This window comes from Blastocystis hominis (assembly GCF_000151665.1).
Source record: "Blastocystis hominis, Singapore isolate B (sub-type 7) whole genome shotgun sequence assembly, scaffold_7".
In the NCBI taxonomy this organism is placed as follows: Eukaryota; class Bigyra; order Opalinata; family Blastocystidae; genus Blastocystis; species Blastocystis hominis.
In genome coordinates this window covers 403,820-423,278 of record NW_013171866.1, presented here as the reverse complement: position 1 = coordinate 423,278, position 19,459 = coordinate 403,820, and the positions used below count along the sequence as shown (strand labels likewise).

The following is a 19,459-nucleotide window of genomic DNA, read 5'->3' as shown; positions in this document are numbered from 1 at the left end:
CATAGTTACCACTTCCTCAGAAACTTCACTACTGTATTCAATCTTATTCACATTCTTCAATCCATTTGGGCCAACTTCAAATCGAACATTCTCTCCAATAGCATCGATTTGAATCACTTCAATACTTTCCAGACATCCTTCTCCTACTATAAAAGTCTTCAAGTTGGGGCAATTGAGTACCAATTTTCCAAGAGCATCCGCTAATCTTCGAGTCGATCCAGAACCTGATCCACTTCCTGCGCCAAACACTAACTCTTCTAATAATGGAGCAGTGATCTCCAAATACTCAATACTCAATACTGCATAATCTTCGAAAATCAGCGACTTCAATTTGGGGAATCGATCGATCACCAAACTATTGACACCGTTCAGGGATCCTTCACTGAATGTTATTTTCGTTGCCCAAGATGGAATCATATCCAGTTTCACCTGAATATTGTCTACGATGTATTCTGTAGAAATAGATTCAGGAACAAGCGAGATCGCATATCCAGCAATTCCAGCATAGTTTGCATTCGTGTCATTGTTTGTCACAGGAAGATTCAGTACGATGTGCTCACAAGGAACCACATTCAAACCCACCGTCCACTTGTCCGCGTCATATCCTTCCAAGATGCCATACACAGAAGGCTCGTCCGTCGATCCTCTGTAGATAGCATCGCCGATCACATTGTTCACAGTTTGAAGACGGAGCAGATCGAGAGCTATCAGCACAATCACAGGGTTTCCTTCATTGGCAAAGTTCTTCAGTCCACTCTCATTCGGAGCATCATTTCGGATTACCTCGAACTTGTAATTGTTGGTAGTAGCAGAACAGAGTTCATCCTCACCCAAAGAAGAAGCCACGCGCTCTGTCATTAAACCGTTCTCAGCAATGAATGATATGATATCCGAAGTCTTGATCTCGTTAGGATGAGCTTGATCATCACTGAACTCTGGAAGGCACTTCAGAACATACTTCAGAGAAAACCTTTCTTCATATCCTGCTTTCGAGAAAGCATATTCTGCAGCATGAACAATGGCACTTGCCCACGAAGTGGAAGTGGAGGTGGAGGTAGAATAGCTCTCAAATCCAGGACACAAGTCAGAAGCAACATAATCACCTCTCCAAGTAGAGTTAGTAATTGTATCAGGCAAATAATAAGATCCCATATGCGAATACTTCTCTCCAATATCCATCATAACTACCAAGTCGTCATCACTGAAGTCGGATAGAATAGAGAAATCCATGGGATAATCTCTGTAAGTAGCCTTGGTCTTGATCTCAATACAGGATTTTTCGAAAGATGCAAAATGCTTCCTATGATTTAGGATAAATAATCAGTGTGGTACGTCTTGTATTCATCACAGTCAGTTCCGCACTTCGATTGATAATATTTCAGATACTCGTCATAGCCAGAATCGTCGCATGAGTAACTCGGAGCAGCGTAGATCAGTTGCAAGAGGAACAGAATCAGGGAGATAACACTCATTATTAGTAATTAATAATAATTTGTGGTTAAATATAACGAAACTAGTAACTAAAAAGTCAAGCTATAATTACCAAAAATGACGCATTTCTTCTTATCTAATTGGTTATATTCAAATAGATGAATTAGCATTATTAGCGACACATAAATCTATACTTATATGTTTTTATTTCTTTCTTCGATTAAAAGCTCATTCAAAGGTAGTTTTGTGATTTTCCCAAATACTTGTAATAACCACTTTTGATCGCAGGATGGACTTGGCCAAACATATTACTATTAAACTAACTATTCCTGGCCAACAAAGGCTAATCGTGCTTCTATGCATGATTCTGTTAGTTTTCCATATTCACCACAACACACTCTATCCAATTATCTGCAATGTGAATACTAAATTATCACAACGATAATAGTTTCATCATCCCATTTCAATACTCTATATATTTGTTATGTTTCAAATATGTGTAAGTTAACATAATGTTAATATCGTTATAACCCAAATTGGTCCAAGACTATCAGCAAACCTTCAAATACTCTGCTTTGATTCTCTCAACCCAGAAAACCAACTCAAAGGACTACTTATGGTATCTTGATGTTGTTTAAGCATTTATTGTCTTATTCATACTAACCTTCGGAACTTAAAATGCAAAATAGTATTTCATTCTTAAAGAATGGTCTTTATATGTTGGTTTTAGCATAAGTCAGTAAGTTCTGTATTAAACACTTTTTTGTGCTATGAAAAGCACAAGCAATCATCACCATAATATCATTTCACCTAGCTATTCATTGGAACTCATCTTTTGCTGTTACTTTCTACTATTGGCTTATTCCTCTTTTTTTGGTTCATAGTGATTCCATTTTGCAGTTCCTGAACTCATTACTCCTTTTTCACAAAGTCATCATTTCCTTCAACTTTCATGCGATACACAGCAGTATCAACATTTGACAAAGCACCAATGGTGTATGCTTCGTGAGAGTAGCTTCCTCAAGCAAATCTGACTCTTGACAACAACTAGCAAACAAACACACTAATTATGCATATTTAACCTTCTGAGTCTCGATACAATCGATATACTTTTGCATAGCTTCCTCCTTCGACATGCCTACAAACTCACCGAATCAAAACAACAATTCTACCCTTCAAGGCATTCCAAGCATTCCACTTCGCTCTCTCCTATCCATCACTACAAGAAAATCCAACATACAGTCAACGAGAAGATTCCAGGGGCAGGAATGTTGCAATCTCCAATAGTCGCTTGCTTGAATAGAGAGTATCCAGCGAGCTTGTCCTCATTTGATACAGTTTTGGCAGGATGCCACGAACGAACAAACTCAGCGGTTTCGTTAAATTTCTTCTACGAGCTGACTCCGATCTTCAACAATATACCTCTAATTCAGACATTGGATTCTAGTAGACAGGAATAATAATAATGACAATCAGGTTTTCAACAAACACACAAAGGTTCATACCCCTACTAGTACAATAAAAAGACAAACGCATCCGAAGAAGTCAAACCTTCCGTTTATACTTCTTCTGTTTCAGCTCCTTCTCCTTTAGCTTCACACTTTCCAAATGCGCTTTCAGTGCTTGCAAGTTCTCCGTATTCATTTTCAAGTAATACGCATCTTCCTCCACCACACGACTTCGTTTCCCATTCCCCTCTCTCGCAATCTTCTCCTCTCTCCCCACAACGCTCCGCTTTCGATTCACAATCCGCGCTTTCGGCGTCGAAATCCGCTTTCCCTCCTCCAAACCCGGCGCACCCCCATTCAATCCATTCAATCCATTCATTGCATTCATCGAGTTCATTGCATTCATTGCATTCATCGCATTCATTGAACCCATCGAAGTCATCGGGAGCTTCGAAGCTCGCTCGGGGGGCGCGAAGTTTTCGATCACTTCCGACCAAGGAATGCTGCAATCAAGCAAATTCGAATCGATTACGGCCGAGAATACACGTACAGATCGTTGTCGAAGCTGCTCAGCGGCTTGCTCACTAGCAATTCTACGCGTTCCAACAAACCCAAACGTCTACGCGATAGCTCGCTCGTGTCTTTTTCGCGCTGTCGAGGCACGCGTCGAATCGAATTCTCGCGCTTTTGAACTTCTTTGGAGCTGAAAGCGCCTTCTATCCAGGAATTGGAAGCCAATCAACCCACGCAGAATCACGCCGAATCGCTTTAAAAACTCCGCCCACAGCTTTCGTTCTTTTCCGCACAGCTTCTCCGCTTCTCTGCGAGCTCGAACTGCCTCCGCTTGCCACTTCCAAAACTCTCCAGAAGCCACAAATTCGAGCTGCGGCGTGTTTTCGCTCAGACCGACGCGCGAAACGGAGGATTTTCGCGATGAATCGAATGGTGAAATAGAGACAACCGATCCGATTCCAAGAGAAGAAGAAGAAGAAGAAGAAGCGGAGCAAATCGCTGCGATTCTACGAGACTCAATGAAAACGAAGAGAACAAACAGAAGACTTTGCGATGAGGAATCGAGTTCATCGAGCTGCTGCATTGTTAAGGAAGGCGAAACGAGAAGAGTCGAGAGAAACGCAGGGAAGACAAAGCGCGTCTTGCATGAAAAGGAGAAACAGGGAACTACTTTCGATCGATTCACCGATGAAACGCCCATTAGTGGAATGGATTCGAGGAGATTCGCGGTGAATTGAACGATCGACGCGGAAGTCGACGTCCACTCCGCGCTCTTCTTTCCAATCCACGCATTCAGAAGCTTCTTTGTCCCTTCGGGAAGCGACCGCAGATCGATTCCTGCTTGAGAAGTCGCTGGATTTTCTTCTTTGATGCGAAGAAGCGGGTCGTGGAGAGCGAAATTCGAAGGGTTGACGGAGGGATTTCGCGAAGAAAAGTCGGTCTGCGAACAAGGAAGGAAGACAAAAGAGGGAAGGGAAACTGGAGAAACTGGAGAAACTGGAGAAACTGGAAGAGAGAAAGGGGAATTGGATGCGGAATTGGCCGAAAAAGGCGTGAGAATGCCGAGGAAAAGCAGAACTCTGCAGACGGTCGGCAAGAGAAACCGAGCCAAAACCCGCGGCAAACTCAGCTGCGGACATTCCTTCGATAAATACATTTCAGTGCAGTGGATCAACTCTGATTCGGTGTGAACGCCTGCATCGAATCGCTGCTGTCTGCCCTACCCATTCGCGCTACGGTGATCATGGCTTCCACTACGCGCCGATACAGCAAAGGGGTAGCAACAGGCTTCTAGGGTTCACGCAAACACACTCCTCTACGTAAGATTCCATGGAAATAGACTGGGTTTGCAGCGAAGGCAAGGCGTTCTGCGTCGAATTAGAACCATTGAACTTACCTCACCACAATCACTTTGGGAACGTGGAGTTAGAGACTCCGATTTGATGGCAAGCGGCGTTGCAGAGGCAGAAGACAATGGGGTGATCCTGGCCACGGAGGGAGAATAGATAGACATATTGGGTGCTGTATCATTTACACTCAGATCCGACATAAGAGGCGAAGATGCCACACGAACACTCTTCTGTCTTGTCTCGGACCTTGAACGAGAGCTTTTACGTTGATCTCGTGAAGGATTGACCAAGGACTGAATTACAGACAAAAAGGAAGAACCCGAAATTGAGTCCGAATACGACTGGCGCTTCACAATTTCACTCTGGATTTCACGTAGCAGACACTTCAGAGATTCATACCGACTGGTAAGCTAGAAAATATGAGAATCAGACAAGCAACAAAAAGCAGTCAAATTACCTGTTGTGGATCCACCTTGTCTACCCAACTGGCAGCATCGTCTATTCCTATTTCAATGTTCTGATCACTCCCATTCTTCGTAGTTTCATGCTTTACAGGATTCATTGAAAGGAAAGATCCGAAATCAGCAACCTATGAGATTGGAACTCAGTATTACAAAAAGCCGCGATTATACTTGCTAAAAGACTCAAGTAGGTACAAGCCTTGTGTGAACCCATGTCCCAATAGTTGTTTGACAAAAGTAGCCACTATTTTCGATTTGAAAGGCAGTTTCATTTGAACTCAAAGATCGATTTCCTTGCTTAGAATTGAGTATTTTGTATCACTGTCGAACCAATGGGCAAGAGAGGGAAATTGGATTGGGATCAAGCGATGTTAGAATCGGGTCATCGACAAACCGAAAGCAGGAATAAGAAATGGGCCTCTCGTTTGCGTACGAGTACAAAGAACAAAAATACAATTGATAGTATCACTCGTGAGCAAGTAAAGGGTTTCAAATTCGTGATATTTGAAGATTTTAAATGAACGCTTGGATGCACTAGAACGAGATAACATAGAAGACGAAGAAGCCTTCAATGAGTCTGACCTTTACGATGAGGATGAAGACGTTGATGCAAAATTATACACTCATCCTTTAGGATCTTGTGGTTCAACCAAAAAGGCGGAAAGAATCCTCTCGAGCGAAATCTCTGTAATTTTGCTAGTTTCGATTCATTTATAGTACAGTGCTTCCTGTGTTCAAGTTTGCAAAGGTAGTTTTCCAAGATGTACGTTTTTGTTGTTTTCTCTGTAATTATAAGAAGATCAGCAAGGAAATCGAGGGTAAACCGTCGTATGTTACTGCTGCAAGCAAACCCAGTCGATATCCTGCTCGTAAATTCTGCTCTATTTGTGGATATCCTTGATATAGCCTATTTTGCACCTTCACGTTAGGAATGTGGCATTATACAAGTGCTTATTGTGCGGATCTCTCTATTGTTCCTATGAATGCAAGACGTGTCATGAGGAAACGAAGTGTCTTACTATGATATAGTATTTTTGTGCGTAATGAACTGTTTGTAATCAATATTGTTTCGTACTGAACTTTGTTAATGTATTATTCGTTTGTATTGTTCTTTAAACAATATTTCATTCAGAATTTGATTTTTTGTACCCATATGAGTTCTCAAAGAAGAAATTCAAAGGGTGAGGGTTATAGATTCGATGAAGACGATCGGTACAGTGAAATGGATCGAGGTAACCTGTAGTCAGCAGGTTGAGGACCTTCATGATAATTTCGCTCGCCAGACGCAAGGTTTCTCAAAGACGGTGTAGGGTTTGGACGTTGATTCCTGATGTGTAGTATTCTCAATAATGCTGATGGAAATCTCGATAAGGGGTTCGCATCAAATACTATTATCACATCGAAGTATACTTGGTGGAACTTTTTGATTCTTTTTCTTTACGAAAACTTAAATCCATTCAATAAATTTGCAAACTTTTATTTTGTCTGTGTTGCAGTACTTGAGGTAATCACCCACAAGATTGGTGACAATTAGTGTATTCCTCTAATTTCGCTCACGCAGGGGCGCCCACAGTCTTTAGTTGCTCTATCTTTTGTATTAATACTGGAGGCATTCACTTCGAGTTTGCATTTGTGAAAGCACCTTCCCTCTAGTCCGTGATGATATTAAACGCCACCACGCAGATGATGAAGTCAACAGCAGACCCATCGAGGTTCTAAACAAAGAAACCCAGCAGTTCGAGAGCATTCCTCAATGCCAAGTGCGTGTGGGAGACATCGTGAAAGTCTATGAAGGAGACATCTTCCCCGCGGATATGCTCTTTCTCCGCTCAGGAGATCCCAAAGCCTACAAGTCGTGCTGGGTCAACACAAAAAGTTTGGACGGCGAAACGGACAACAAATACCGCCAAGCCATGAAAGTAGGAAGCTCTTAAAGAATGAACCAAAGCAGACGACTAGTGAACACAACGGCCAGCCAATCAACGAGACGGCCAAAGAGCTGTGCGGATTGCACGCGGTTCTGAACTGCGAGCTTCCGAACAATATGACGAACGACTTCAATGGCTCGGTATGGACGAGACAGTCGTGTGATGGCTAGTTAACGACGACGGTGCGATCAGAGAACGGAGAATCGAGCGAAGAGAAGGAGTCTGTGTCGATCAAGAACGTTCTGCTGCGCGGATGCATTCTGAAGAACACCAAATTCGTGTACGGCGCTGTGATTTCGACGGGAACCGACACGAAAGTGGAGTTCAAACTCAACCCTCTGAAATGGTATCAGTTCAGCGTATCGCTTGTTGCTCTCTCTGACGGATAGGAGCGTGCGAAGCAGACCGTTCTGACGCAGCGGCTGAACCAATCGATCTTTCTGATGGTGATCGTCCTGGTGATTCTCTGCATGGTGGTAAGCGACGAACGAAAGCTTCTCTCTGTAGGGAGCGTTGAGCGAGAACTTGGTCTCGATGGTGATCGTGCAGAAATCCTGGTACATCCGACTGCACAGAACCTTCTTTATCAATATCTGGCTGTCCTTCTTCCGCTATTTTCTGCTCTGCTATCAGTTCGTGCCCGTGTCGCTCTACGTGACCATGACGTTGGTCTACGCCATGCAGAGTTTTTTCATGCAGAACGATCTCCAAATGTTTGAATCGTTGAATCCGGGAGATTCTCTCTAGGTATGACGAAGAGAAGGACGAGCCGATGCGTGTGCGATCGTCGACGCTCAACGACGATTTGGGCCAAGTCGGATATATTTTCAGCGACAAAACCGGAACGCTGACGGCGAATTTAATGCAGTTCCGAAAGTGTTTAGTCGATGGCGTGTCGTACGGAGTGGGCGACAGCGCGATCGGCCGCTCTGTGAAGAACAAACAACAAAGCAAAGGCGTGGAGGTAGTGGTGGAGAAGCCACCGCTTCGCAAGGGAATCTTCCGATACAGCAATTTCCAGGACGGAAGTGAGAGCCATCCGGGCCATCGACTGCAAGACGATCTCCGAAAGAACGACGACCACGCAAGCGTACACTCCTTCAGTCAGCCAAGCTAATGCATAGAAACTGATGAACTTCTTGATTCACATGGCGATCAATCACACGGTGATCGTCGAGACAAAAGAAGACGGAACCATCGAACTCAACGCCTCGTCTCCCGATGAGCAGGCCTTCGTCGCTGGCTCCTACTGCCTCGGCGTGCAGTTCCTCGGCATGGACTACGAGACCAACATCATCAAGCTCAGCGTCCTCGGAGAAATCGTGGAACTCCGCGTTCTGCACGTGATTCCCTACGAATCCTCGCGGAAACGCATGTCGATGGTGGTGCAGATGCCGGACGGCTCGATCGTTCTGTACTGCAAAGGCGCCGACAGCGTTCTCTTCGATCTGCAGGACCCTGCGATCAACAGCTCGCGCTTTATCGAGAATCTCGCCTGTCAAGTCAGCGACTGGGCGGAAGAAGCGTTCCGCACCATGGTGTTCGGGTACAAACCGCTCACGCAGGAGGCGTACATCGCGTGGATCGAAGCGTACGAGCAGGTCTGCGAGGATCCCACGCAGAAAGAGCTCCGCCGGAACAATAAACGGAACAAAATCGATCGGATGGAGGAGGAGCTGGAGACGGGGCTGATTCTGCAGGGCGCCACGGCGATCGAGGACAGTCTGCAGGACGGCGTGCCGGAGGCGTTGGAGGAACTGTCGAACGCGGGGATCCACATCTGGATGATCACGGGAGACAAGGTAGGGACCGCAAAGAACATCGCCGTCGCGTGCAATCTGCTGAAGCTCCCGGACATGAAGCTGATCGAGATCACGAAGGAGGCGGTGGATAGCAACTTGCAGGCCAAAGGCGCGAGGGCGGACGAGATGACGGAGAAGATCTCTCCGTAGGGGAGTGATCGGGGTTTGACGGGTAGCTCGTCGATTCAGGAAGTGGAGTGGAAAATGCTGGAGGCGGAGAAGGAGGGCAGCGTGGAGAAGGCCAATCGAATCTTAGGCGAGTTCGAAGCGAAGCATCCCGGATTGCTGGCCGCTCGAATGTACTGCGAGGTTTGGTTTGCAGATCGAAGGCGTGATGGATAGGCGCTCGCTTCCAAACTGTACAATTCCGATTCGGACGTTTCATCCCAGCCGATGGCTCTCGTGATCGATGAGCTCTTCATCGACTTCCTCGCTCTCTCCTGTCGTCAAGCCGTATTTTTTATCTTCACTGGATCGCTGATGTGTTAGTTCCTCGTGGTGGCGCAATCCTGCAAGACCGTCATCGCGTGTCGCGCTCGCAAGGACCAGAAAGCGAAGCTGACGCGTCTGGTTCGCAAAGGAAACAACGAAGTCGTGACTCTCGCAATCGGCGATGGAGCCAACGACGTCGAAATGCTGCGTGCTGCGCATGTGGGGGTCGGCGTGATCGGGAAGGAAGGAACGCAGGCGGTGAACAATTCCGACTACGCGATTGGGCAATTCCGATTTTTGTCACGATTGATTTTGGTGTATGGACATCGGAATTACCGCGGAATCACGTTCGCCTCGCTCCTCATCTTCTACAAAAACATCCTCTTCACGTTCATTCAGTACCTCTACACCTTCCTCTGCGGCCTCTCCGGTACGTTCGATCGAATTCTCTCATCCCAGGCACGCGAAACCAGTCCTTCCTGGCGATTATGTTCTACAACACAATCTTCACGGCCTTCGGTCCCTTCTATTTCGCCGTTTTCGACAAGGACATCAGCGACTCCAACTGCATCCGCTTCCCTCAAATCCACCGCGACGGCATTCACCACAACCACTTCAACCAGAAGCTCTTCCTCCTAATCAGCTTGAAAGCTTTGTATGAGTCCGGCGTGGTCACTCTGTTCTCTACATTCGCGACGTATCTCTGCGATTTCGGCGTTTCTATGGTCGAAGTGTATTTATTCGGAATGCTCACGATCACTTCCGGAATCCTCATCGCGAATACCACCTGTGCGCTCTTGCAGTGCACCTCCACGATGATCAGCATCCTCGGATACTGGATCGTGTTTTTGATTTGGGTGTTGGGAGTTTTGCTCGCCTCCTCGTTCCCCGCGTTCTTCCCATTCTATTACGGCGATTTTTTCTTGCTCGTCTCCACGCCTTCCACCTATCTAATCGTTCTCCTCGTCACCATTCTCGCCTGTCTCCCCACCTTCCTCTACGTCGCCGTGCGGAACGAATTCTGCCCCACGCTCTCCAATCTGATTCAAGACGTGCAGATCCGCAAAGCCGATCCCGACGTTTTGAAATCCGCTTTAGAAGACTTGGAGCGCTCCAAATCCCCGCAGGTCGAGCTCAAAACGCTGAAGACGCTTCCGGAAGACCCACAGATGCCGCCGTTGATGCAGGTCGATGAGGATGGGATCCGCGACATGGAGAAATGGCTGAGTCGCTCGGACGAAGAAGTCGATTCGGTCGAAGATCTCGCCGAGCTGCCGCTGCGAGACTCGCTGGAGAACATCGGGAATGCGCAGAGGTCGATTCGGTCGATTGCGGGGCTGCGTGCACTTACGATTTGCGAGAAGCTGCATGGGCCGTCGTATGATCCGCAGTCCATTAACAGTGAATCGCAAGTCTCTCTGATTCAGAGCATTAACTCGCATCATTGGAGGTTTGGCAAGGAGGTGGGACTGATGGGCGTGCTGAAAACGACGATCAAGGAGGGAGTCATGACGATTAATAGCTTGGTGCCTGCGTTGTATGAAGGAAGGAAGTCTCAGGGGACAGAGGTGTCGCAAAAGAAGGATGGAGAATAATCACAATTGTAAAACTTGTAAATGACAGTAGGAATACACTTGTTTTTTGAGCCTACTTTTGTGTCCTTATTCTACTTCCATTATAATTCCTATCCCTGTTTGTTTAAAAATGGAGCATAAACGAGCGAAAGCAAGGTACACAATCAGAGATTTAGCGTCTATGCTATTTCTGCGCTCCTGTATCTCCGCCATAACGCCTCGCTTGTTCTTTCACTCTGGAATTAGACCGTTGAAGGTACTATTGTCAACCAGAAATGGTTCTTGATAATCAAGAGAGGTGATTACTGTACATGTCGCTTTTATGTGGTGTTTTCCATTCTCAGAATTCCTAGTTTCCTGGATATTATTGTTGAGGAATGAAGATAACTCTTTCTACCAATCACGTTGAAATTCCCGAAGGAGGTATTCCGGTTGAATCACTGATTTTATGCATTTAGTGAAGGTCGAAGTCAAGAACCGCCGCGTTGTGGTGAAGGGACCTCGTGGCACTCTTCATCGTGACTTCTCTCACCAATTCGTTGACATTCGCAAGGATGGAAACAGAGTGTACGTAGATCTGTGGTTCGGACTGCACAAGAACATCTCTGTCGTGAGAACCATCTGCTCGCACATCCGCAACATGATCACGGGTGTGACCCATGGTTACCGCTACAAGATGCGTTTTGTGTACGCTCACTTCCCCATCAATGTCGCCATTAACAAGGACGGTACCAAGGTGGAGATCCGTAACTTCCTCGGTGAGAAGCGTGTGCGCCACATCCACATGCAGGAGGGTGTGACCGTGACCAAGTCCGAGGCTCAGAAGGATGAGATCATCCTTGAGGGAAACGACATCGAGGCCGTGTCGATTTCTGGTAGGCATTCAATTGGGTTGTGATGGATAGCTTCTCAGATTCACCTGTGCGTGTTGGTGCGCAACAAGGATATCCGTAAGTTCCTGGACGGTATCTACGTGTCCGAGAAGGAACTTTGCGTCGCCGATGAGCAGGAGGATGAGGAATAATGGCGAAGTTTAATAGCGGAAACTGGATTATGTTGGTGTTTGTTTGAGACGATGAGTGTTGTGTGCGTGTTTTTGTTGTTGGCCATCGTTGTGATTATGTGTGTGTGAGGATGTTTATATTAGATTTGATTTCTAGAACTTTTAATTGGTAGTCTTGAATAAGAATAGCATAATATAATAGCAGGAAAACTGGGAGAAAAGCAGGGATCATTGCGTAAAACACTTCATAATACTGTAGAAACCCTTTTCTATTCCTTAGATCCATGTTTTCTCTGCGTGGTAATCTACTACGCACAATGTTGCGCGTTTCACACAGCGCTCTGCCCTTACAGCGCAGCATTACTTGTGGCTCACGTATCTCTCCTTCTTCTCTCCCTCTCTTTTCTGTATTTGTGTGTGTCCAATCTTTCAGCTCACTAGGCAACCTTGGGACTGGTGATTACATCGTACGTTGGTTATCGCGCATTTCGACCATTGTATGCGGAGAGTGTATGGAAGCGAATCTGTTTTATAAATTTGTTAGAGAACAAACAGTGAGGCGAACAATGCAAAGAAAGATCCGAATGCTTCGAATACTTCCAAACAATCCAAAGAGCACGATCAAAACGATAGAAAAACAATCAAAGGGAAGAATGTTCCATCGCGTTCCCTGATGATTCTCTCAGGCAGTTCGAATCCTGAGCTCTCGGAAGAAGTGGCGGCGAGGATCGGAACGAAATTGGGAGCGTGCAGAGTTGGTGTTGGTAGTAAATTCGATGGTAGACCGGACATGCTGCTGATGGGAAAGTCTTCATCGAAATCGATGAAGACATCCGCGGGAAAGATGTTTTCATCATTCAATCGACGTGTCCGCCGGATATTAATGACAAACTCATGGAGTTGATGCTGATGATTAGCACTTGTCGCAGAGCGAGTGCGCGAGAAGTCACGAGCATTGTTCCCTACTTCGGATATGCGCGGCAGAACCGCAGACAATCCAAGCGTGTCGCCATCTCAGCTGCAGATGTGGCTCGACTTCTGGAGGCGATGGGAGTCGATCGGATTGTATCCGTTGATCTCCGCTGCGGCCAGATCCAAGGATTCTTCGGTCCTTTCATTCCTGTGGATGATCTTCCAGGAAGTTGTGTAGGAGTGGACTATTTTGCCAAAATGGAATTGGAGAAACCAGTAATCGTGTCATACAACGCTGGACATGTTTTTCGCGCCAAGCAATTTCGAGATGGGTTAATGTCCAAGCACGATGTTGATGCAGGCGTTGCAATGGTGATAAAACAGGAAAGTTTCCAACATGAAAACAGCTTTTTGAACCTGGTGGGAAATGTGGATGGCTCGGATTGTATTCTTGTGGATGACTTAATTGACACGTCCGAAGCTTTGTGTGCTGCTGCAAAGGTTCTAAAGGAGCATGGCGCACGTCGTGTTTACGCGTTTGCTTCCCATGGACTCTTTTCCAAAGATGCCAACACGCTGATTAGAAATTCAGAACTAGAGAAGGTCGTCGTGTTGAACACGGTTCCCCTGTCGAAACAATCCAGGGAAAATGAAAAAATAGAGCAGTTGTCGATCGCAGCGTTGCTGGCAGATGCTGTTTGCGCGATTAGTGAAAAGCGATCTGTTTCAGAGCTTACAAAAAGGCGATAACTCTAACAATTTGGAAGACGTGTTTGTTTGTTTGAATGAAAGAGCAAATTACTATTTCGAAGTGTTTTCTGGTCTCTTCATTTTGCTAAACTCACTATCGTAATTCATTCTTTTATGTAGGGAAAGAGAATAGAGTAGCTCAAGGGTAGATTGTTCAAGACTTGCTAAAAATGAAGATAGAAAACAACAAAATTGAGGGTGAATCAGAGGGAGGCTCCGTGAGATTGACTCCTGAGAGTGAAGATGATATTTGGGAACTGTTGCGTTTTCTTTGTTTCACTGATTGGTTAGGTACAATCTGATTGCTGTGGGTGATATTGTGCGATCAAAAACCACAAGAAAAGTGAAGTCTGTTTCTGCAGCCGATTTGGTGACGGTAGCAAAGAAGGTTCTTGTTCTATCCTTACGAGTACGTGTTCATTCGATTTACTCATAATTCAGGTAACAAAACTAGACTATGACGGAGAAGGCTCTTCCCTCCGTATTTCTGGAGTAAACATGACTGAAAACGAGTTTGTTGCGGTAATCGCATGAATCCTGTATGATAGCTAGTTGGGAGCTCGCCATACTATCGACATCCGCAAATACTATAGTTTCACGCTTGAGAAGGACTGTTGGGACGCGATCTACATCGATAAGCTGCGTGATATCGTCAAAAACAGCGAAACCAGCGATCTCTACGCAATCGTCCTCCAAGAGGGTCTCGCCAATATCTGCATCATTCGCAACAGCATGTGCTTCGTTAAAAGCCGAATCGAGAAGTTGATTCCAGGGAAAGGTCGAGGGAATCAATCGCAGATCGACAAAGTGCGTTCATTCGTTATGCATCGATGTATAGGCGATGGAATCGTTCTTCTCAACGATCTATCAGAATTTAATGAAGCTGGTTCACTTCGATACCGTCAAAGCGATTCTTGTTTGCTCCAACGGGTTCATTAACGCCAACCTGCTCAAATTCATGGATACGCAGAGTCTTGCGACAGACCACGTGCTGCACGCAAATTTGGCGAAGTTTGTGTGCGTTCATAGCAACTCGGGACATGTGCATGCATTGAATGTTAGGGATGGGTTGCAAAGTGAGTCGTAGGATGTGTTGAAGGACGAGAAGGTGAGAGAGCGTCTGAATGACACCAAGTTTGCTGAGGAAGTGGCCGTTCTGAATCGATTTAGCGAGATGTTCCGAACCGCTCCGAATCGCGTGGCGTATGGAGAGAAGAGCGTCGCGTATTGTTTGGAGCAGGGAGCAATCGACGTTCTGCTGGTTAGCGACAAGCTGATCCGAGGAAAGACCGCGGACATGAGAAAGAAGATTATTCAGCTCATGGATGCCGTGAAAGAGTCTGGAGGAAAGTCGTTTTTGTTTAGCTCGCTTCATCCGAGCGGACAGCAACTTAATAATGTAGGTTTGGGGTGGAGTGTGGAGAGTAGCTTACCGGCATCGCTGCGATCCTGCGATTCCCCGTAGAGGAGCAGTTCGATTCAGAAAGCAGTAGTGATGAATATAGTAACGAAGAATAACTCTGTTTGTTCAGTAATTACAATTGTCAACATGTGACCTTGATAATCAAGAACCACTGAACGTCCTGCAGTTCTACACCTTTTCTTCGCAGATTTATTGTTGTTGATAATGTCTCTGACGTATCAGGAGGATATTGACGACGGAAAGACCACATACGATTATGATTTGATTGTAATTGGTGGTGGTTCTGGAGGTAAGCGGCTCGGGGCGGATTTCTCACATTTTAGGTCTGGCTGCCTCAAAGGAGGCCGCGGATCTCGGAGCCACTGTCGCTCTATTTGATTATGTAAAGCCCTCTCCTCAGGGATCCACTTGGGGTCTCGGAGGTACGTGCGTGAATGTCGGTTGCATTCCCAAGAAGCTGATGCACCAAGCCGCCATCATCGGCGAGTTTGTTCGCGACGCTTCCTCTTTCGGCTGGGACGTTCCCGAGGTTCACCACCACTGGAACACGCTGGTGGACAACGTGCAGGACTACATCCGCGGCTTGAATTACAACTACCGCGTGTCTCTGATGTCGAAGCACGTCACCTACTACAACCAGCTGGCCTACGTAAAGGACGCGCACACCGTGGAAGGCACGGACGTTTTCGGTGATGTTTGTTTTTTGTGTCTTTCTCTCATTTCTAGAAGCACATCTACACGTGTCGCCGCATCATCGTGGCTGTGGGCGGTCGTCCGAACAAGCTGGGCTGCCCGGGAGAGGAGCTGGCGGTCACGAGCGATGATCTGTTCATGCTGGACCATCCCCCCAAGAAGACCCTTCTGGTGGGCGCCTCGTTCATCGCTCTGGAGTGTGCCGGGTTCCTGCACCACCTTGGCTTCGACGTGACGGTGATGGTGCGCTCGATCCTGCTCCGCGGATTCGACCAGGAATGCGCGAACAAGATCGGCGACTTCATGAAGGAGGAGGGCATCCACTTCCTCCACAACACGGTCCCCACCGAGCTGCAGCGTCTCCCGAACGGACGCATCCTGGTGAAGTACCAGGGCAGCGGCTTCGCGAACTCGGAGCTGCGCGGCGAGGAGGAGTTCGACACCGTGGTGAGCTGCATCGGCCGCTACGCGGACACGGAGCGCCTGGGCCTCGACCAGCTGGGCGTGAAGACGCGGCGCGGGAAGATCCTGTCGGTGCAGGAGCAGACGAGCGTGCCGAACATCTACGGCATCGGCGACGTGCTCTACGGCAAGCAGGAGCTCACGCCGGTGGCCATCCAGACGGGCAAGCTGCTGGCGCGGCGGCTGTACGGCGGCAGCAGCGTGCAGATGGACTACGAGAACGTGCCGATGACGGTGTTCACGCCGCTGGAGTACGGAAACTGCGGCCTGACGGAGGAGGCGGCGCTGGAGCGGTTCGGAGAGGACAACGTGGAGGTGTACGTGAGCCAGTTCACTCCGCTGGAGTGGCAGATCTCGCCGCACCGGAGAAAGGAGGTGTGCTTCGCGAAGCTGATCACGAAGCGCGACGACGGACTGATCCTGGGGTTCCACATCCTGTCGCCGAACGCGGGCGAAATCACGCAGGGCTTCGGACTGGCGTTCCAGACCAAGGCGACGTACCAGAATCTGATGGATCTGGTGGGCATCCACCCGACCATCGCGGAGGAGTTCACCACGCTGAGCGTCACGAAGCGGTCGGGAGCCTCCGCGAAGAAGGGAGGATGCTGAGGTTAAGCCTTCGTTGCTGGTAGAGAAAGACCAGAAACGAAGGCGAATGAATGATGAGGTGGAAGGGCGAAGGTTGCGAGGCAGAGCATATGACGAAGGCTTCTCAAACCCGAAGGGCGGACGCTTTCTGAAGTTCTGCGGAGCGCCGGCTGCGCTTCCTTGTTGCTTTTTTGCTGTTTGAAGGGTTTGTTGAACACACAAGAGATGAGTTTGGGGGAGGCTGTGATCGTGAGCCGATATATTAATTGCGCAATCGAACGATTGTAGGATGGATTCACATGCTGCCATCGATCCAATGGCATGTATTCAAACCATCACACACTTCATACTGGAGCTACTCAACCAACCTGCCTCCCTCTTGACCCCTTCAACCAATCCATCTCCCATTTGACCCCCTCAATCAATCCATCTCCCACTCGGTTATTCAACAAACAAAGCAGCTGAAAAGAGAAGGATGAACAACAAATGCAAAAAGAGTTTAATATACAGCCGATCCAGAGTAAAACACTGGAGGCGCAGTCATGGATCCATAGTGATAGACAGAGTAAATGGGAATAGACGTACATAATATAGGTGTATTACAAGACGCATTCGTTAAAAACGTTCCCGGGAATGTCTGCGGAGTATTCTTGGCCAACACAGTCGGTTGATTCACTGAAACAGCGTACTGATTTACAATGGGAAACGAGTCAGCTCCTGAAATTGTGCATGCGGCCGAGGGAACACTCCGGATTTCCGAAGATTTAGAGAAGTAGGGTGACAGTGGCAACTTATTAACAGTGGAAGTTCGATGAGTAGTAATATTCACACTAGGTATCACCTGAGAAATTACTTGAGTCTCAGGCTTTTGCAAGGCTTTCGATTTAATACGTTTCTGCACACCGGAGTAAATTGAGTAGTCGATGGCTTTGCGCGCTCGCTTTATCCTTTTCGAGCGGTCCTGGCTACTATAGCTCACAGATAATCCAATTTAGCTACGCATCTGCCCAATAGTTAAGAAGGTCATTTCGGCGCTTCTAGGGCATGAGATACACTTCCCATCAAATACAATATCATCTAAGTGCTTCTGATACTTCTGGGCATGGCTTTGTACTTGTTGCTTACTACGAGTTCCGATCTAGATAATGACACCACGAAAATGACAAGGTACGTGCTGAGTCACGAGATTCCAGTCTTTTTGGTATAGCTTGATGGCCTCTAAGAAGCGGGATTGTTCCTCTTCGCTCCACTCACCTATCCATTACTAAACGATCCAGCTATCTGCCTTTATTGTATTTAGAAGACATTACCAGCCCAGTAAAATAAGAAATGAAAAGACAAATGTACAGTGGTTGTTCCTTTTCTTTGATAATGATGGAATGCTAGTAATAAGATTAGTGTTTGGAAAAAATAATAGGAAAGTAACTAATTTGTATTCATACAGTATTTATTGTATCAACAAATACGTAACAATAAGAGTACGAGACTAGGATAGGATCCATCCTACAGTCGCCATATTGTCTAGTTGCTTGTATAAGCTTACTGCGCTCTCTCGATTTTGACATTCAATACGCCCTTTACATTATCATACTGTACAATAACAACCATAAGAAAAGGGGAAACGAGACAAGATCACAACGTCGTTCACATTTCCAAGCAGTTTACACTTCCGAAGAAGCACATCAGCGGTCAACTTCTGTGGAAAATTCATGATGTGGATGAGGGAGTCCTATATTACACACCACTTCCATCCATACGCTCGCGGAAGCGCAGTTTGAAGTATAGCAATCAGATGACACTATTTCTTCTTTGCTGCATGGATAATCGCAGAGTCCCAAAGGGTCCATTCCGTTTATGCAAAAAGAAAAATCAACCCAACAAGGCGCACTATCACAGTGGGGGAAAGGAAGAGGTGGATAGGAAGATCCCTCCCAGCCAAAGGAAAATGTTGGGTAATCACACAGATACTCCATTTCGTACGAGAGAGGATCATTTCCCAAAAGAGGAAGATTCACATGTTTTGGATTTGCGATTGGAGATTCGTCCTGTCCCTTGGTTTGTTTCTGGCGCAACAATCTGTTTTGCTTTTGGTTTGGTGTATCGGCAAACTTCACCACTAAGGATGTGGTCGATCCCTATAAATGTGCAAGGCTACACAGAGACTACATGAAGATAGGTCTTTCCATTCAGGGCTTTTATGGCCTGAAAAGCATTATCTCGGGAGTCATAGCGGCAAAAGCCATATCCCTTTGCAGTGGCATCTCCGTTTTTTATGATTACAATTTCGTCCAGCTTTCCAAACTGTTTGAACATCGGGGTCAACTCATCGAGAGTCGTCCCCTCAGGAATCATTCCAATGAATAATTTGTTTTCTATTATGCATCACAGGTGCCCAACGAATAGTGTACCTTGCTGTATGTCCTCTAGCAGACTCACGCGAAGGGTAGGAGCGGACTTTTTGTCGTTTGGGAACGGCTTACGATTCGTTTTTTCCACGATGCTCATTCGATTTACATCAGCAGCAAACTCAAGAACTGCTGCCTTTGATTCTATAACTATTCGCATCTCAATTCCATGTACTTGTTAATTCAAACTCACTATTGGTATACAAATAGGATCGCGGATCCACAAACGTCACGTTTTTTATTGTTCCATAAGATTCAAAAGCTTTTTCGACCTACAGGCAATCG

General features: G+C 46.6%; 8 protein-coding genes; 5 read left to right on the top strand and 3 right to left on the bottom strand.

Moving 5' to 3' along the window:
• Positions 1-2,495: 2,495 nt before the first annotated feature.
• Positions 2,496-2,886, bottom strand: GSBLH_T00004581001 (uncharacterized protein). XM_013043510.1 has 4 exons: positions 2,854-2,886; positions 2,672-2,821; positions 2,604-2,640; positions 2,496-2,569 (listed from the first exon to the last, which is right to left on the bottom strand). The coding sequence occupies exons 1-4, from the start codon at positions 2,866-2,868 to the stop codon at positions 2,499-2,501; spliced, it is 273 nt and encodes a 90-aa protein (XP_012898964.1). The 5' UTR covers positions 2,869-2,886; the 3' UTR covers positions 2,496-2,498.
• Positions 2,887-2,976: 90 nt separating this feature from the next.
• On the bottom strand, positions 2,977-3,258 carry GSBLH_T00004580001 (uncharacterized protein; the record flags this gene model as incomplete). Its single annotated transcript, XM_013043509.1, has 1 exon — positions 2,977-3,258. The coding sequence occupies one exon, from the start codon at positions 3,256-3,258 to the stop codon at positions 2,977-2,979; it is 282 nt and encodes a 93-aa protein (XP_012898963.1).
• Positions 3,259-6,532: 3,274 nt separating this feature from the next.
• Positions 6,533-10,959, top strand: GSBLH_T00004579001 (uncharacterized protein; the record flags this gene model as incomplete). Its single annotated transcript, XM_013043508.1, has 13 exons — positions 6,533-6,706; positions 6,737-6,824; positions 6,856-7,121; positions 7,154-7,287; positions 7,339-7,489; positions 7,535-7,606; positions 7,638-7,843; positions 7,878-8,220; positions 8,255-9,078; positions 9,109-9,241; positions 9,275-9,385; positions 9,422-9,794; positions 9,824-10,959. The coding sequence occupies 13 exons, from the start codon at positions 6,533-6,535 to the stop codon at positions 10,957-10,959; spliced, it is 4,011 nt and encodes a 1,336-aa protein (XP_012898962.1).
• A 330-nt stretch (positions 10,960-11,289) lies between these two features.
• Positions 11,290-11,994, top strand: GSBLH_T00004578001 (uncharacterized protein). XM_013043507.1 has 3 exons: positions 11,290-11,361; positions 11,397-11,813; positions 11,844-11,994. Exons 1-3 carry the CDS (start codon positions 11,316-11,318, stop codon positions 11,960-11,962), a joined length of 582 nt encoding a protein of 193 aa, XP_012898961.1. The 5' UTR covers positions 11,290-11,315; the 3' UTR covers positions 11,963-11,994.
• A 620-nt stretch (positions 11,995-12,614) lies between these two features.
• Positions 12,615-13,603, top strand: GSBLH_T00004577001 (uncharacterized protein; the record flags this gene model as incomplete). Its single annotated transcript, XM_013043506.1, has 2 exons — positions 12,615-12,695; positions 12,725-13,603. 2 exons carry the CDS (start codon positions 12,615-12,617, stop codon positions 13,601-13,603), a joined length of 960 nt encoding a protein of 319 aa, XP_012898960.1.
• A 157-nt stretch (positions 13,604-13,760) lies between these two features.
• On the top strand, positions 13,761-15,121 carry GSBLH_T00004576001 (uncharacterized protein; the record flags this gene model as incomplete). XM_013043505.1 has 7 exons in its annotated part: positions 13,761-13,862; positions 13,895-14,012; positions 14,045-14,125; positions 14,156-14,410; positions 14,442-14,660; positions 14,691-15,002; positions 15,032-15,121. The coding sequence occupies exons 1-7, from the start codon at positions 13,774-13,776 to the stop codon at positions 15,119-15,121; spliced, it is 1,164 nt and encodes a 387-aa protein (XP_012898959.1). The 5' UTR covers positions 13,761-13,773.
• Positions 15,122-15,230: 109 nt separating this feature from the next.
• Positions 15,231-16,969, top strand: GSBLH_T00004575001 (uncharacterized protein; the record flags this gene model as incomplete). XM_013043504.1 has 3 exons in its annotated part: positions 15,231-15,315; positions 15,350-15,720; positions 15,753-16,969. 3 exons carry the CDS (start codon positions 15,231-15,233, stop codon positions 16,788-16,790), a joined length of 1,494 nt encoding a protein of 497 aa, XP_012898958.1. The 3' UTR covers positions 16,791-16,969.
• Positions 16,970-17,268: 299 nt separating this feature from the next.
• Positions 17,269-19,334, bottom strand: GSBLH_T00006843001 (uncharacterized protein; the record flags this gene model as incomplete). Its single annotated transcript, XM_013043503.1, is given in 11 exon segments — positions 17,269-17,737; positions 17,769-17,806; positions 17,839-17,907; positions 17,941-18,023; positions 18,080-18,194; positions 18,212-18,272; positions 18,313-18,344; positions 18,361-18,498; positions 18,527-18,904; positions 18,936-19,141; positions 19,178-19,334. The coding sequence occupies 11 exon segments, from the start codon at positions 19,332-19,334 to the stop codon at positions 17,269-17,271; spliced, it is 1,746 nt and encodes a 581-aa protein (XP_012898957.1).
• Positions 19,335-19,459: the final 125 nt, after the last annotated feature.

Bases quoted from the DNA above. Each gene is read 5' to 3' on its own strand.
- GSBLH_T00004581001 (XM_013043510.1), bottom strand. The intron at 2,641-2,671 runs GTATGTTGGATT...AGTGATGGATAG, and splicing joins CTGGAATCTTCTCGTTGACT to GAGAGAGCGAAGTGGAATGC. The intron at 2,570-2,603 runs GTAGAATTGTTG...GTGAGTTTGTAG, and splicing joins TGCTTGGAATGCCTTGAAGG to GCATGTCGAAGGAGGAAGCT.
- GSBLH_T00004578001 (XM_013043507.1), top strand. From the start codon at position 11,316: ATGAAGATAACTCTTTCTACCAATCACGTTGAAATTCCCGAAGGAG. The intron at 11,362-11,396 runs GTATTCCGGTTG...TTATGCATTTAG, and splicing joins CGTTGAAATTCCCGAAGGAG to TGAAGGTCGAAGTCAAGAAC. The intron at 11,814-11,843 runs GTAGGCATTCAA...TGTGATGGATAG, and splicing joins CGAGGCCGTGTCGATTTCTG to CTTCTCAGATTCACCTGTGC.